Source organism: Corylus avellana, chromosome ca9 (genome assembly GCF_901000735.1).
Source record: "Corylus avellana chromosome ca9, CavTom2PMs-1.0".
In the NCBI taxonomy this organism is placed as follows: Eukaryota; Viridiplantae; Streptophyta; class Magnoliopsida; order Fagales; family Betulaceae; genus Corylus; species Corylus avellana.
Window position 1 is genome coordinate 966,007 of NC_081549.1, and position 17,322 is coordinate 983,328.

The following is a 17,322-nucleotide window of genomic DNA, read 5'->3' on the forward strand; positions in this document are numbered from 1 at the left end:
AGCCATTTTGAATTCGAATTAATGTAATAAATAGTAATTTTACATAATATTAGTACAAACGTTTTGAATTCCAACAACGCACCAAATAACATCAAAAGTATTGACTTCAAAAGATTAATGTGTTTTTACATTTTTACTTGGAGAACTAATTGATTGTTGCGGGTCCTCAAGGGGTAGCTCAATCGGCTATGAACCATTAATGAAGTGGTGGTCACTAGTTCGAATCCCCTCTCCCCCTTCCCTTGCATGGACATGTCAAAAAAAAAATTGATTGTTGCGAGTAAAACAAATTAACAAGCATACTTTCGAAGAAACGATTTACACCGAGCCATCAAAGTTTTGATAAGTGATGATTTAATAATTAGGCATTAAAATACTAACTTAAATAATGAAGTTTATACTTTTTTTTTTTTTTTTATTAACTCAAACAGACAAATTTATCTACTATTTGACTTATGTGGTCTCCCATCGTCGTCGTCGGTCAAGAAAGGCGTGCTTAGTACACATTAAATGTACCTTACATTAAGAAGACCCAAGACCATAATATATAGTAGGCTTGGGCAAATTCACCGCCTACCAACTTTCGACCGCCTACCGACCGATAGTCGACTAACTTTTACCGACACCGATTAACCAATGGGCGGTAGGCGAAACATTTTTTTTTTTCTTTCAACAAATTCGATTGGGTAGACGAAATAAAATTTATTAATCGAACCGACTTTATCGACTGACTTCGTCGATAAATTTCAATTTTTTTACATACCGACTTTACCGACCGCCTATCAGTGTCGGGACCAAAATTTGGTGGAATAAGTCGGTAAAATTTTTGACTTTACTGACATTTTGGCGAAACAAAAATTTATCTACAACACTGACCGACTTTAACCGACTCCCAGAGCTAGCCCTTATATAGTAATAAAAAATTAAAAAATTAAAAAATTAAAAAGACAAAATAGTCTTGCTATATATATATATATATATATATATATATATGTGTGTGTGTGTGTGTGTGTGTTTTTTTCTATATTATTATGAAATGACAATTTTCATGGCCCACGACCAATTTAACTGGTATTTTTTTGTTCTCAATTAATTCGAGTTTTTCTCCCTCATTTTTCTCCAGAGCACAACAGTTTCTTTTTCTTTTTCTTTTCTTTTTTCTTCTTCTTCTCCTTTTTTTTTTTTTTTTTTGTAAGACTTCTTCTCCTTTTTACTTGGCCTAACATGTGTAAGTGTTAGATTTAAACGATAATGTTCTGCTCATTCTTCGCATCATGTGTAAATCAAGTATTGAGAAAGAAGCGCATACTTTCAAAGTTTGAAAACGTTTCTTTTGATGTCTCTCAATTCATTGAGGTGAGAATGGAACAATGTTTTTTGTGCATAGAGGAGTCCACAAATGATACTAATGGAATTTAGGATACGTTTAGGATTGCGATTTGGTAAGAATAATGTGTTTTTTAAATATATCTAAGGTATTTGTTATTGCGATTTAAAAAACATTTAATCTAAAAATTGAAGATATATTAAAATCATGATTTCGTATAACAAATATTTGATAAAACGGTACTTTTTAATATGTTTTATCAAACACATTTATAATTTAAAAAGTAACGATTTCAAAAATACAATTTTTAAAATTACACTTATTAAAACCATAATCGCAAACTAACCTTAAATTACTGAGCCAATTTCATTCAAATAATTAGGGAGAGAGTACGAGTGTCTTTAAGTGTTCGGAAAATGGCCAAACTTATTAAAGCCCAAAACAGAAGGCTGGTCCACCGAAGAAAATAAATAAATACAACGTACAGGAAGCTCCCATTTACTGCCCTTTTTCAAAATTTAATGATAGAATGCTGGTGCTTATACACCAAATATAAGACTTCCCAATCACAAAGCCAATTGTTGAAAAGGAATATCTCAATAGTAGACACCATGCCGGCATAGATAAGGTTTTCTCTCTTTTATTTATTTTTGGTTTATGGGTCTGGATTTCTCGCCAACAATTTTTCTTGCTGCAGAACATCCAATTTTCTCTCTCGATACTTTATGTATTCAAAAGCATCAAGTTTGGCAAAGAAATCTGAGTTCTTCTTAATCAGCAGACATGGCAATTTGGTCCCTCAAGTTTTCCTTCAACCCCATTTTCTGTGCGTTTTCTCAGACTGATTTTCTGAATGGATTTAACGAAATGGAGTGATGAGGGTTTTGCACTGCCTCAAATCAGCTCTCCATCTCTCAAGAAAATCGGTTGTTTAACAACAAGAAAAATAGTCGACGAGACGATTTTTGTGTTTCTCACAGTTTTTTGTGCTCATTATTATTTTTGGAAAGATTTTTGTGGCCTTCAGTCATCAGTCGGAGAGAAGTATTAACCAGAAAAAAAAAATAAAAAAATGGGGAGATAAGAAGAGGAGCATGGGTAGGGGTGAAAACAAGCCGAGCTTGAGCGAGCTTCTCTTATTCAGGCTTGGCTCGTTTAAATTTTACTCGAGCTCAAGGGCGAGCCAAAAAAATCAAGCTCGAGCGAATAATAAGTCAAGCCGAGCCAGCTCGCGAGCTGGCTTTTATATTTAATATTAATGTTTTTGTTTTAAAAAAAAAAAATTTAACTTCAAGTACTCTTAAACGGCTTAAGAAGTTAGTTTGCATATGAATATTTGCTTAGCCTAACTAGTCGAGTATGGAGCATGAGTCAATACAGTAAGGCATTTGGTTTCAAAGAGAGCGGATATGCATCTTTTTATAGATAAGCAAACTTGGAGATTGATGTTTTCTTAACAATGTAGGACAAGTTAACAGGTTGCATTCAGACTGCATTGGGACAACGCCCCCTACAAAAAAATATTTTTTTAACGTCTCTCTCTCAATACCCCTCACCAGTCACAACGGATCTTCCACCTGAACTCTCATTTCTCACTCTCTCACTCTCGCTCACCAGACATGTAGTGATAGTGTTTGTGTCTGTTTGATTCTTCAATAGTTTATGCCTTTCGCAATCTCCCTCAATAATTTCTGCTTGATTCTTCTTCCTTTCATTTGGGTCTGCTCTAATTGAATCGAGGTCTTTTTAATGATTGCTCTCTCTCTCTTTGATCACGACGGGTCTAGAATTTTTCATTCTCTAACGCTTAAATATAAATGCAATTTTAAGATTTTAATAATTATGAGATTTATAATTAATTATGTATTACTTAGTTTATATATATATATATATATATATATATATATATATATATATACACACGAGCTGTTCACGAGCTTAGCCGAGTCGAGCCAAGTTTGCTTCGTTTAATATTCGAGCTAGGATTTGTGTTCATGAAGCGCTTCATTTAATATTCGACTCAAGCACGAGCCGAGCTTATGCGAGCCGAGCCCGAGCTTGCTCGCGAGACGCTTCGCTCACTTAACAGCCCTAAGCGTGGGTAAAGTGAAAAGAAAGGAAGTGAAATAAATAAATAATAAAAGCGGTTTGGACGTGGCATTTTCCTGGCCTTAGATGTCAAAATTGCTAACCGGCAATTTCTTTGAAATTGCCGTGGATCCCGTTGCGGTTGGTTCTTGAAAATGAGTATATGTATGTTTTTATATTCACCACGTGGAATATTTAATTTAAATTAAGTGAATGTAAAACCTTTGGCTCTGATATCATGTTAAATCATCACTTATTTCAAAAGCTTAAGCTGATAAGAAAATGTAAATTTAATCATTTAATAATTTTTAAGCTACTTTTCCTTGTACGTACTATAGTCACGCACAAGTAAAATCGCTACCAAGTAAAAGCAGTCATAAATTTCTAGTAGGATTAATAGAATATTTGTAATCCCAGTAGGTTTAGGAATTGGGTGTTCCAATTCAAGCATAATTCTTAGATAATTGCTTATATAAACGCATAAGTGCTCAATGAAAAATATGAAAAGATTATTATCAGATTATTCATCTCTTGCGTTGATTAAAAGGTTGGCAATACCCTAATTAATTATCAACAAACCAATTACATGTTCACAAACACGTCCTACGCAATTTCAAGCAGTACTGGGCCATCTCCCTTTATTTCTTCTTTGTCATCATCTCCCTTGGCAGGAATTACTTGGTCACTTGAAGCACGCGTGCTTAGACGACTTCTCACTCACAAACCCAATTGCCGAAGATGAAATGACATTGCCAACTTCAATTTCCGCCCATATATATGGAAAAAGAGTAAAGTCTTGTGCGCACTAACTAAATAATTGGGCTGCATATTTTGGAAAATGTAAAACATGACAAATATATATATATATATATATATATATATATATGACCATTTGAGTGTGGTCCACAGGAAGAAAAAATAGACTAAAACAAAGATTTATAAAAGAGAGTGTCTTGTCTATTCCTGCCGCCATTGTAGAATCAGGCTGTAGAGGTTTCAGACATTTCATCTTAGCATTGAATCATTGGAAAAGAAAGATCTACATATAAGATATGAATAATGGGCTTTATCTTTATCATAAGGTGGAGAGAAGGGCATTCTTATTATTATGACTTATATATTCTTATTAATTATTATAATTTTGATAAAACTTTATTTAATTCTCTTGGACTTTTAATACTTTTGCAATTATTTTTAAAGTTCAAAAGCTCTCAATTTAATGTATAAAACTTTTAATTTTTTGCAATATCACTCGTTTGTTTGATTCGTCATTTCATTCCTATATTTTTTCTTTTTTGCCCAACATATTAGTTTCCCACTTATCAGCTTCCTTGAACAACTTTGGCCGTTTCTTTCCTCATCATGTTTCATAAAAATCTCGTCAGGGCCAGCTTTTTTCTTCGTTTATGGTGACAGGAGAGAAATTTGGGAACATACAAGCACAACTTAGTCAATTAGCTCGGGAGTCCATTATGTCTCTGCCTTCAACATCTTGGCCCATTTTTCCTTGTCATGCATGTCTCGTAGAAATATCCTCCCCTCATGTTCTCCGTTTTTGTTGACAGGAGAGAAATTTCAAGAGTTAGTAGTCATATATAGAAGATGCAATATTGGTTCACTTCCACTATAAAATCTGCTTATTAACACCCACTATTATCTCCAAGCCTTCTCTTTTCTTTATAAACTCTCACTCTTCTCTCTCTCTGTGTGTTGCTAATACAGTCATGATGCTAATAATAGAAAGGCCCTCCAGTATTCTCCTGCTCTTGGGTTTTCTGTTAGTGCAGTCATGCACGCTTGAGTCAGCCCAATCTTCACCCAACTTTACCGACCAATCATCTCTCCTTGCCTTCAATTCTAAAATTACTTCCGGTCCAAACGAAACTGTCTTGGCTGGTAACTGGTCCACAACTACAAACTTCTGCGATTGGATTGGGGTTTCATGTAGCAGACGAAGGCAAAGAGTCATTGCTTTGGACCTTTCCTACATGGGTCTCCAAGGCACCATTTCTCCTCATATTGGTAACCTCTCTTTCCTAGTTTATCTCAATCTACGCAACAATAGCTTTTTTGGTTCTCTGCCTCATGAGATCAGTCACCTACATCGCTTGAGAATACTCCAGCTGTCATCCAACCTGTTGGAAGGTAGCATCCCTCCAACTTTGCATAATTGTCAGAATCTTCAAGAAATACATCTAATGAGTAACCATCTTACGGGCGCAATTCCATCAACCCTCGCCAACATGTCTATGTTAGAGGTCTTGAATTTGCAATACAACAGCCTCACTGGTCCACTTCCTCTTGTCATCTTTAACATATCCTCTCTTACCATAATTGCTCTTTCAGAAAATCACATCTCAGGTACTCTTCCAATGGATCTCTGCATCCGTTGTCCTAAACTTCTTGGGCTTCATCTTTCACACAACAAATTCAGTGGCCAGCTCCCTTCACAAGTGAACAACTGTAGAGAGCTTGTAGTATTATCTCTGTCATACAATAAATTTGGTGGGAATATTCCAAAAGGTATTGGAAGTTTAGAAAAGCTTGAATTGCTAGATCTTAGAATTAATTACTTAACCGGTAATATACCTCCTACCTTAAGTAACTTGTCGAGGCTACACGTGTTCGACATTACAGTTAACAATATTAATGGAAGCATTCCCAGTGATTTATGGCGTCTTCCGAATCTGTCGATATTGAATTTTGGATTCAATTATCTCGTAGGGGAAATCCCCAAAAACCTTTTCAACATTTCCTCCCTACAAGAAATATGCTTACTAAGTAATTTCCTATCTGGCAATCTTCCATCAAATATTGGGCTTTCTTGCCCAAATCTTGAAACTTTGATGTTTGGTCGAAACAAATTTAGTGGTCTTATCCCATCGTTGCTTTCAAATTGTTCCAAGCTTGTTGTAGTAGATTTTAGTAACAACTTTCTCTCTGGACCAATACCCACAAGTCTTGGAAACTTAAAACATCTCCAAAAGCTTCGTCTTGATATCAATCAGTTAATAGGGAAGCCAGAAGATCAAGAATTTAGCTTCCTTTCATCCTTATCTAATTGTAGATTTTTGGAAGAACTGTCCATATCCTACAATCCCTTGGATATTACTCTTCCGAATTCCATTGGAAATTACTCTGATTCCCTCCACTCCATTTATGCATTCCAAAGCCAAATAAAGGGTCACATTCCTATGGGAATCGGTTCCTTGAAAGGCTTGACCTCGCTTGTTTTGGGCCATAACAATTTGACCGGAAACGTACCGTCGACAATTGGAGGGTTGGAGGCGTTACAAAGACTATGTCTTTTGGATAATAAAATTGAAGGATTTATTCCAGAAGATATATGTCAGTTAAAGAACTTAGGCGAGTTAGATCTCTCAAACAACAAAATTTCTGGATCCATCCCAAATTGCATTTCAAACCTCAATCATCTGCAAAGGCTATACCTGAATTCTAATAGGCTAGAATCACCAATACCATTTAATATATGGAGCCTTGAAAATCTGTTGTTTTTGAACCTATCATCCAATTTCCTTGGTGGATATTTGTCTCCAAACATGAAAAAATTGGATGTTATTGAATATGTGGATTTATCTCATAACGAAATTACTGGAGATATTCCAAGCATCATTGGAGCTTTTGAAAGCCTAAGTTATCTTGATTTGTCAAGAAACTCGTTTCAAAGAGACATTCCAAAATCTTTTGGAGACTTGAAAGGATTGGATATCTTAGACCTCTCATATAATAATCTCTCTAGTACAATTCCTAAGTCTCTTGAGGCACTTTCACATCTCAAGTATTTGAACGTGTCTTTCAACAAGCTATCTGGAGAAATTCCATCTACTGGGCCTTTTGCAAACTTCACAGCTAAATCATTTTCAGGAAACAGAGCACTTTGTGGGAATTCAATTTTTCAGGTTCCACCTTGTCCAAGCCCAGGCTCCAAAGGATCAATGGTGAAACAAAGTCCGCTTAAATATTTTCTTCCTAATATTGGTTCAGTTATAATTTGTCTAGCATTGGTTTATATGCTGAGAAGACACCGAGAAAGTAAAACACAGCTTCCAAGTTTCTTTGATACATTGCATCCATTGGAACATAAAATGATATCATATCAAGAGCTATGCCAAGGAACAAATAACTTTTGTGAAAGCAACTTGCTTGGAGCTGGAGGTTTTGGTTTTGTGTACAAAGGGATGCTATTTGACGGGACAATTGTTGCTGTTAAAGTTCTAAATTTGCAACTGTCGGGTGCTTTCAAAAGTTTCGATGTTGAATGCAAGGTCTTACAAGCAATCCGACATAGGAATCTTGTTAAGGTTATAAGTACATGCTCCAACCTCGAGTTCAAAGCTTTAGTACTGCAATACATGTCGAACGGTAGCCTTGAAAGGTGGTTGTACTCTTATAACTACTGCTTGAATCTTATTCAAAAAGTAAACATTATGGTTGATGTTGCATCAGCATTAGACTATCTCCACCACGGTCAATCAGAATCTGTGGTACACTGTGATTTGAAGCCTTCCAATATCCTTCTGGATGAGGACATGATTGCACACGTGGGTGATTTTGGCATTGCAAAGATTTTGGTCGAAAACGAGGATGCTACACAAACCCAATTTCTTGGTACACTTGGTTACATCGCACCAGGTACATAAATTCACCTCTACTTATTTTATTGCTAAGAGGTTATCTAGTAGTGGCTAATATCAAGAACAACAATTGTTGCTAGTTTCAAAAATACCAATGTACGTGTCAAATTTTTCATAATTCAATTTTATATAGGCATTATATTCACATGAATATGCATTAACAATAAAAATTACTCAAACTATGATTTAGTCGATGGATTATTACCTATTTATTGCTCTTATGCATTAATTGCTAATTATTCTAAAATATATTAAAATAAATATTTGTATGAAAGGCAATTACGTAATATGCTTCTTGCTCACTAGATTAATACCCAAAATGCTAGCTACCACGATTATGGTTTTGCCTTGTCTTATGCCCACTCCATACCAATTTTATAGTCACTGGTCCACTAAGATACACAATGTATATATTGAAATAGTTTGCTATAAAATTGACAAGAAAAGTTTAATTTTCTTGGGTACAATGAATGCAATTTAGATATACATTTGCATGTATGTAATATATATCTATATCTAAGTACATACTTTTTTCTTTTTCTTTTTTTTTGGCTGAGATATGTGGACAACTTCCTTGTTTTTGTTTTTTTAATAAATTTTGAATTACTAACTTAAAGGCCTTTTGTACAATTGTGCGCTTTGAATAGAGTATGGGTTTCAAGGAAAAGCGTCCATCAAAGGCGACATTTATAGCTACGGTATAATATTGCTGGAGATGATCTCAAGGAAGAAACCTACCAACGACATGTTTGTAGGAGAATTAACTTTGAGGCAATGGATAAATATGTCATTTCCTGACAGAATGATGGAAGTTGTTGATGAAGGTTTATTGAAAACAGAAAATGGAAGGGATGTAACTGTCATGCAAAATGTTCTTTCATCCGTCATAGAATTGGGCTCAATGTGTTCTAAAGAGTTACCAAATAAAAGAGTCAATATCAGAAATGTGCTTTCCAAGCTTAAAAAAATCAAACGAACACTTTTTGAAAACAAAAATGTAGTGTCTGATATCTTTGATCTTTGAAAACATCTTAGAATTAGGTTTTTTTATGGTTTTTGTCCTTTAAATTTCTTAAAGTACTTACAAAAGGTATGTATGTTTAATTTGTTTGACTTTCATGTTTAAATAAATGGATTTTCTAACATCTTCCTCTTGACCCTTTTGTCATATATATATATTTTTTTCTCTGTACGCTTTTTCATTAAGATGAGTTTCTATATCTCATGGAACTAAGGAGCTTCATATTTAACATTATTTGGCTTTAGAAATACTAGCTTATAACCCACCCTATACACGGAGTTTTATAATTATCATTTAATTTTGAAAAATCTTTTATATCATAGTAAAACCCTTCTATGAAAAATGAACCAAACCTAAACACAAAGGCATGTATAAAAATAAAAAAACAAAAACATTTAAAGAAAAAACTGTTTATTTCGGATATCTAAATGAAAAGAATATAATCAATACATATCGAAGATTTCTTCTCCATACTTGGATTCAAACACTTTAAATGATTTTTAATCTCAATTAGCAACTCACAGAAATTCTTCACCTAAACTCATTTACCATTCGTGACACAATCCTCAAAAAACACAACCACACGCCAATACACAATCAGCATCAAAACATGCATGCCCAAACATCAGCATCAATTAACTAATTTAACCTCTGTTTGGTAGCCTAGAAAATTCTAATAAACTTTAGAGAGAGAAAAATATTTTACCACACATTACGGCAAAAGAATGGAGTTTTCTTTCTTCCAGAACACAACAGCATTTTTCTTTCTTTTTTTTTTTGATTCTTCTTCTTCTTCTCTTTTTTACTTGGCCTAACATGTGCAAGTGTTAGATTTAAACGATAATGTTTTGCTCATTCTTCGCATCATGTGTAAATCGAGTTTTGTAAATCAACATTCAAAACTACCCTGTATGTAAATTCATTCGGCCGACAATCATTCTGTACCATTTTAGAGAAGAGAAGAATGGCCTTGTCAACCATGCGACCCTTAGCAAGTGCCTCCATCATAGTATTAAAAGAAATCAAATTTGGAGCAACGCCCCTTTGCTAGCATTTCCTGAAAGAGTGCCAGTGACCCATCGGCTTTACCAATCTTTCCATTCATTCTGATCATAATTGTGTATGTAAACTCATCAGGCTCACAATGCTTCCTTTTCATGTCTTCAAAGCCCTATAAGCCTAGCCAACCTGTCACGATGCTTCCTTCTCCTAGTGTTTTCCCAACTGTTATATGAAATAGGATCCTCTCCAGTCCATTTTGGATTGGAGAATATCCAGTTCATGGCTAGGATTTATTCTTAAAAATCCTAAAGCCATAAGTAGGACACCTGTCCACTAACTAAAAATAATAATAAAATATTATTTTATATTTAAATAAAAATAAATAATAAAATAATAAAATATTAAAGGGTGGCTGGACCACCCCAGTTTGGGGATGGTTTGGCTTCAGCCACCCCAGACCGGCCGTCTGGGGTGGCTTCGGCCACCCCATGTCCATTGGGGGTGGTCCGGCCACTCCCAAGGAATAGCAATTTTTTTTTTTATTTTTTTTATTTTTTATTTTTTTTTAGATTTTGGCCCTTGAGGTGGCGGACCACCCAGGGCCATGGGGCTCTTCAAGCCAAACCATCCCCAAACTGGGGTGGTCCGGCCACCCCGAATCCCTTAATATTTTATTATTTATTTTTATTTAAATATAAAATAATATTTTTTTTATTATTTTTAGTTAGTGGACAAGTGTCCTATTTATGGCTTTAGGATTTCTAAGAATAAATCATAGCCATGAACTGGATATTCTCCAGTGCAAAATGGACTGGAAAGGATCCTATTCCTGTTATGTGGCTTTTAAAATCACCAATAAATTAAAAGTCAATAATGATAATATTAAATTCAAAGGTAATTTTAAAAGTCACATCTCAGTTGGGAGAACACTAGGAGAACTAGAAGAACACATTGCATTTCCCTTTTAAAAAATAGCGATTTTAAAAACACAATTTTTAAAATTGCATTTATTAAAACCACAATTCCAAACCTTAAATTAATTAGATTAGCCAATTTCGTTTAAAAACAGGAGAGACTACGAGTGTATGAAGTGTTCGGAAAATGGCCAAACCCATTATAGGCCCAAAACAGAATGCGTCCACCGAAAAAATAAATATATGAAACAGGGAGCTCCCATTTACTGCCCTTTTTCAAAATTTAATGATAGAATGCTGGTGCTTATATATAGACCAACTATATATAAGACTTCCCAATCACAAAGCCAATTGATGAAAAGGAATATGCGTGGGTTAGACTTCCAAGTGACATTGCGAATTGTTTAAGAGGGAAAAACCCACAACCTCAACACTTGATATCATCATTTAATTTCCCTTCAATTTCCACTCATATAGAAGAAAGAGTAATTAAAGTCTTGTGCGCCACTGCAACGCTGGTTGCCACCAACTCACCAAAACACAATGCTTCACTTCCACTATAAAAGCAGCATCCCTACGCCTTGTTTTTCACAAACTTCAGCCCTTCTCTATCTATTTCTCTCTCTCTCTCTGTTGCAAATACAGTACTCATGAAGCTAATAATAGTAAGGCCCTCCAATATTCTCCTGCTCTTGAGCTTTCTGTTACTGCAGTACTTATGCATGCTTCAGTTGGCCCAATCTTCCACCACCAGCTTTACCGATCAAGCAGCTCTCATTGCCTTCAATTCTAAACTCACTTCAGGTCCAAACCAAACTGTCTTGGCTGCTAATTGGTCCACAGCTACAAACTTCTGCAATGGGATTGGCATATCATGTAGCCGACGCAGGCAAAGAGTCACTGCTTTGGACCTTTCCAACATGGGGCTCCAAGGCACCATTTCTCCTCATATTGGTAACCTCTCTTTTCTGGTTTATCTCAATTTACGCAACAATAGCTTTTTTGGTTCTATGCCTCATGAGATCAATCGCCTACATCGCTTGAGAATACTCCAGCTGTCATTCAACCAATTGGAAGGTAGCATCCCTCCAACTTTGCATAATTGCCGGAATCTTCAACAAATACGACTTGCTGGAAACCATCTTACGGGTGCAATTCCATCAACCCTCGCCAACATGTTATCATTAGAGGCCTTGCATTTGCAAAACAACAGCCTCACAGGTCCATTTCCTCTTGTCATCTTTAACATATCCTCTCTAACCACAATAGGCCTTACAAATAATCAAATCTCAGGAACTCTTCCAATGGATCTATGTAGCCACTGTCCTAATCTTCAAGGACTTTATCTTTCCTTGAATGAGTTCAGTGGTCAACTCCCTTCACAAATGAATTACTGTACAAATGTTGTAGACTTATCCCTATCATACAATAAATTTGAAGGCAGTATTCCAAAAGGTTTTGGAAGTTTCAATAAGCTTGAAGTGCTATATCTTGGAGGTAACATCTTAACCGGTAATATACCTCCTACCATAAGTAACTTGTCGAGGTTAGTTGAATTTAGCATTGAGGGAAACAACATTAAAGGAAGCATTCCGAGTGATTTATGGCGCCTTTCAAATCTGGAATTATTGTATTTATATCAAAACTATCTCACAGGGACAATCCCCCAAAGCCTTTTCAACATGTCCTCTCTACAAACCATCTCCTTGTTTAATAATTCCCTATATGGCAATCTTCTATCAAATTCTGAATTTTCCTGCCCCAGTCTTGAACGTCTAGCTTTTGGTCTCAACAAATTTAGTGGTCTCATCCCATCGTATCTTTCAAATTGTTCCAAGCTCGTCATATTAGATTTAAGTTCAAACATACTCTCTGGACCAATACCAAAAAGTCTTGGACACTTAAAATACCTTCAAGGGCTTGGTCTAGAAGGCAATCAGCTAACAGGAGAGCCTAAAGATCAAGAGCTTAATTTCCTTTCATACTTATCTAATTGCAGAGTTTTGGAAGTTCTGGTCATATCCAATAATCCATTGGGTATTACTCTTTCGGATTCCATTGGAAACTTTTCAACCACCCTTAGAACCATTTATGCAAACCAATGCCAAATAAAAGGTCGTGTTCCTATGAGTATAGGTTCCTTAAGAGGCTTGATCTCGATTGATCTGAGCAATAACAATTTGACTGGAAACATACCATCCACAATTGGAGGATTGGAGAGGTTACAAAGATTATATCTTGGTGGTAATAAAATCAAAGGATTCATTCCAGAAAGCATATGTCAGCTAAAGAACTTAGGCGAGTTAGATCTTTCAAATAACAAAATCTCTGGATCCATCCCAAATTGCATTTCGAACCTCAATATTCTGCAGAAGCTATACCTGAGTTTTAATAGGCTGGAATCACCAATACCATTAAATTTATGGAACCTTGAGAATCTATTGTTTCTGAACCTATCATTGAATTCCCTTGGTGGGTATTTGTCTCCAAACATGAAAAAATCGAAGGTTATTGTAGCCATCGATTTATCTTGGAACCAAATTACTGGAAGTATTCCAAGCATCATTGGAGCTTTTGAAAGCCTAGGTTATCTTGATTTGTCAAGGAACTCATTTCAAGGAGAAATTCCACAATCTTTTGGAGACTTGAAAGGATTAGATGTGTTAAACCTCTCACACAATAATCTCTCTGGTGTAATTCCTAAATCTCTTGAGGCACTTTTGCATCTCAAGTATTTTAATGTGTCTTTCAACAAGCTATCCGGAGAGATACCATCTAGCGGGCCTTTTGCAAATTTCACAACTAAATCGTTTTTAGGAAACAAAGCTCTTTGTGGGAATCCAATTTTTGAAGTTTTACCTTGTCCAAGTCTGAGCTCCAAAGGATCAAAGGTGAACCAGAGTCTGCTCAAATATTTTCTTCCTACCATTGGTTCAATTATACTTTGTCTAGCATTGGTCTATATGTTGAGAAGACACCGAGAAAGTAAAATACAGCTTCCAAGTTTATTTAGTACATTGTCTTTATCAAAGCATAGAATGGTATCATATCAAGAGCTTTGCGAAGGGACAAACAACTTTTGTGAAAGCAACTTGCTTGGAGCTGGAGGTTTTGGTTCTGTGTACAAAGGCATGTTGCTTGACGAGACTGTTGTTGCTATTAAAGTTCTAAATTTGCAATTGGCCGGTGCTTTCAAAAGTTTCGATGCAGAATGCAAGGTCTTACGAACAATCCGACATAGGAATCTTGTTAAAGTCATAAGTACATGCTCGAACCCTCAGTTTAGAGCTTTAGTACTGCAATACATGTTGAACGGTAGCCTTGAAAGGTGGTTATACTCTTATAACTACTGCTTGAATCTTCTTCAAAGAGTAAACATTATGGTTGATGTTGCATCGGCGTTGGACTATCTCCATCATTGTCTATCAGAATCTGTGGTTCACTGTGATTTGAAGCCTACCAATATCCTTCTAGATGAGGACATGGTTGCACATGTGGGAGACTTTGGCATTGCAAAGATTTTGGCCGAAAACAAGGATGCTACACAAACCAAAACTCTTGGTACACTTCGCTACATCGCTCCAGGTACATGAATTCACCTCTATTTATTTTATTGCTAAGAGGCCAGCTATCTAATAGTGGCTAATATTAAGAACAACAATAGTTGCTAAGTTTCAAGAATATCAATGTACATGTCAATTTTCCATAATCTAATTTTATATTGGCCTTAGATTCATATGAATATACACTAATGATAAAAATTACACAAATCATGATGCTTAGTTGGCAGATAATTACCTTTTGTTCCTCTTATTTATTGATTACTAATTATTATAAAATATGCTGAAAGAAATATTTATATCAAAGACAATTATATTATGTGCTTCTTGCTCACTACGTTAATATGGAGTAATTTAATAGAATAGGTATAGTGTAGTTTCGAATACAAAATGTATTGGAACGATTGCACTAAAATTGATATAAAAAAAGAAAAGAAAAATGAAAAAAGCTATCCACGTGTGATGATTAATTTATGTTTAACTTTGACGAGGTTATAAAGTTATTTTTATTTATGTAAATAATTACTTAAAAAAATAGAACATTGCCCTTATGATAACAAAGCTCAACGGTCCGCTCATAAAAGTACGTGGACTTATTAAAAGTTGTTTATAGCATAATTATAATTCTTCTTTATGAATTTGGTGTGTATACAGTATATATATACACCTTTTCTTCTTGGCTGAGATATGTGGATAATTTTTTTAAAAGAAATAGTTGAGTTACTAACTTGGCCTCCTCTACAATTGTGGGTGTGGATAGAATATGGTTCCGAAGGAAAAGTCTCCATCAAAGGCGATGTTTATAGCTATGGTATTACATTGTTGGAGATGATCACAAGGAAGAAACCTACTGACAACATGTTTGTAGGAGAATTGACTATGAGACAATGGATAAATGCATCACTTCGCAACAGAATGATGGAAGTTGTGGATGAAGGTTTATTGATAACAGAAAATGGAAGAGATATAACTACCATGAAAAGTGTTCTATCATCCATCATGGAATTAGGCTTAAGGTGTTCTGAAGAGTTACCAGATGAAAGAATCGATATTAAAGATGTGCTTGTGAAACTTCAAAAAATTAAACTTACACTTTCTGAAAACAGAAATCGGGGTGTCTGATATCTTTTATATAGGTTTTTTTTTTTTTTTTTTTTAATTTCTTGAAGTACTTACAACTGGTGTTTTATATTTGTATGACATTTCATGTTTAAATAAATGGCTTGGGATGTTGTAACATCTTCCTCGAGCCTTTTCTCATCTTTCTTCTCCTTACTCTTCTTATTGAGATTTATAAAATTTAAGCAAAGTTTATTTTTTATGCATTGTGGGTACTAAATTAATATAATCTCAAACTCCAAAAAATCTCGCAGTTTATATTGGATCCATTTATGAAAACTAAGGAATGACTGAAGGATTTTGAATGGGAGAAACGGAAAATTAAAGAAAAAAATAAATAAAAATTGGTTTTCAGAAGGAAATTGAGCTTTCTCGTTCATGGAACATAATAGATAATTAGTCATTATAGAATAATTATTTTATAAGATTGATTGTAAGAAGATTTAATTACCATCAATTCTGATTGTAATTGAAATTTCATAACAAAGTGAAGAGATGAAAGCTTAGAGAGGCGTGCATTCATATGTCAAAACCTCATAAGCTACATTTTTTCTTAGAGATGTGCAGGTGATTTGAATAATTTCAAACATCTTTTTCTCATCTTTTTTTCTTCTTACATTTCTTATTGAGATATATCAAATTTACTGATCAAGGTTTATTCTCTATGCTTCACAGGTACTAAATTAATATAATCTCTAACGCCAAAAAATTAATATGACCAATTTACTGACTTATATATGTACATATATGAACTTAAAAAATTAAAAAATTAAAAATTAAAAAAATTAAAAATTAAAAAAAAAAAGTAGAGTAGCCTACATCCATATGTTAAAACCTTATAAGCTACATTTTCTCTCAATCGATATAATTATATACAAAACTCTATTTATAGAGATTTGTAGATAATTTGAATAATTTCAAATATAAACAAATCTTAGGATAACAAAATCATCATTTATCATAAAGAATTTATATCTTTATCACGCCTTGGTAAGATAAATGGTCCATTAGCAAGGGTTGAAGAATGGCTGCTATGGCTCGATTTAGATTAACATAAACTACTATAGCCGAAACTTAAACATCTTGATTAAAAGAATGCTCCAACAGTGAAGCATGTCTCCAAATTTAGTCACTCTTTAAGAAAGAAGAGTGATCTTTTCGGAAGTAACTGATTTCTTTAGCAAGTTTTCTATCTTTCTTCCTATCTATCGGCGAGTTTAATTAATTAGTGTTTTTCTCCCGCTCATCAATTAAAAAATTTGAAGTTGCTAGCAAACTAAAAGCTCACGAAATCGGCTAATTATATCACCTAATTAGAAGCTTCTACGTTAATTCATGTGAACATAGAAACGAGCTTCGAGCAATCAAAATTAAAGAAGGAGATCATTAAGCTATCAATTTTCAAATATAAAAAAAAATAATAATAATAATAATAATAATAATAAAATAAAAAGGAAAAGTTGATCTTTTGGTACATGGTATCTCAACAAGAAAAGCAAGCTTATTATATATTAATTAAACAACTTTTTTGTATTTGAACAAGTGGAATATTTAAAGTTTTATATATATACTAAACCCAGACATAAATTCAATTTTCAAATAAGTGAAGGATTATTATAACCATTCCAAAACTAAA

General features: G+C 34.4%; 2 protein-coding genes across 2 annotated transcripts; both read left to right on the top strand.

The window, feature by feature from the left end:
- Positions 1 to 5,139: 5,139 nt before the first annotated feature.
- On the top strand, positions 5,140 to 9,094 carry LOC132191619 (LRR receptor-like serine/threonine-protein kinase EFR). The gene is made up of 2 exons (XM_059606705.1): positions 5,140 to 8,068; positions 8,718 to 9,094. The coding sequence occupies exons 1-2, from the start codon at positions 5,140 to 5,142 to the stop codon at positions 9,092 to 9,094; spliced, it is 3,306 nt and encodes a 1,101-aa protein (XP_059462688.1).
- Positions 9,095 to 11,729: 2,635 nt separating this feature from the next.
- On the top strand, positions 11,730 to 15,689 carry LOC132191624 (receptor kinase-like protein Xa21). Its single transcript, XM_059606710.1, has 2 exons — positions 11,730 to 14,592; positions 15,328 to 15,689. Exons 1-2 carry the CDS (start codon positions 11,730 to 11,732, stop codon positions 15,687 to 15,689), a joined length of 3,225 nt encoding a protein of 1,074 aa, XP_059462693.1.
- Positions 15,690 to 17,322: the final 1,633 nt, after the last annotated feature.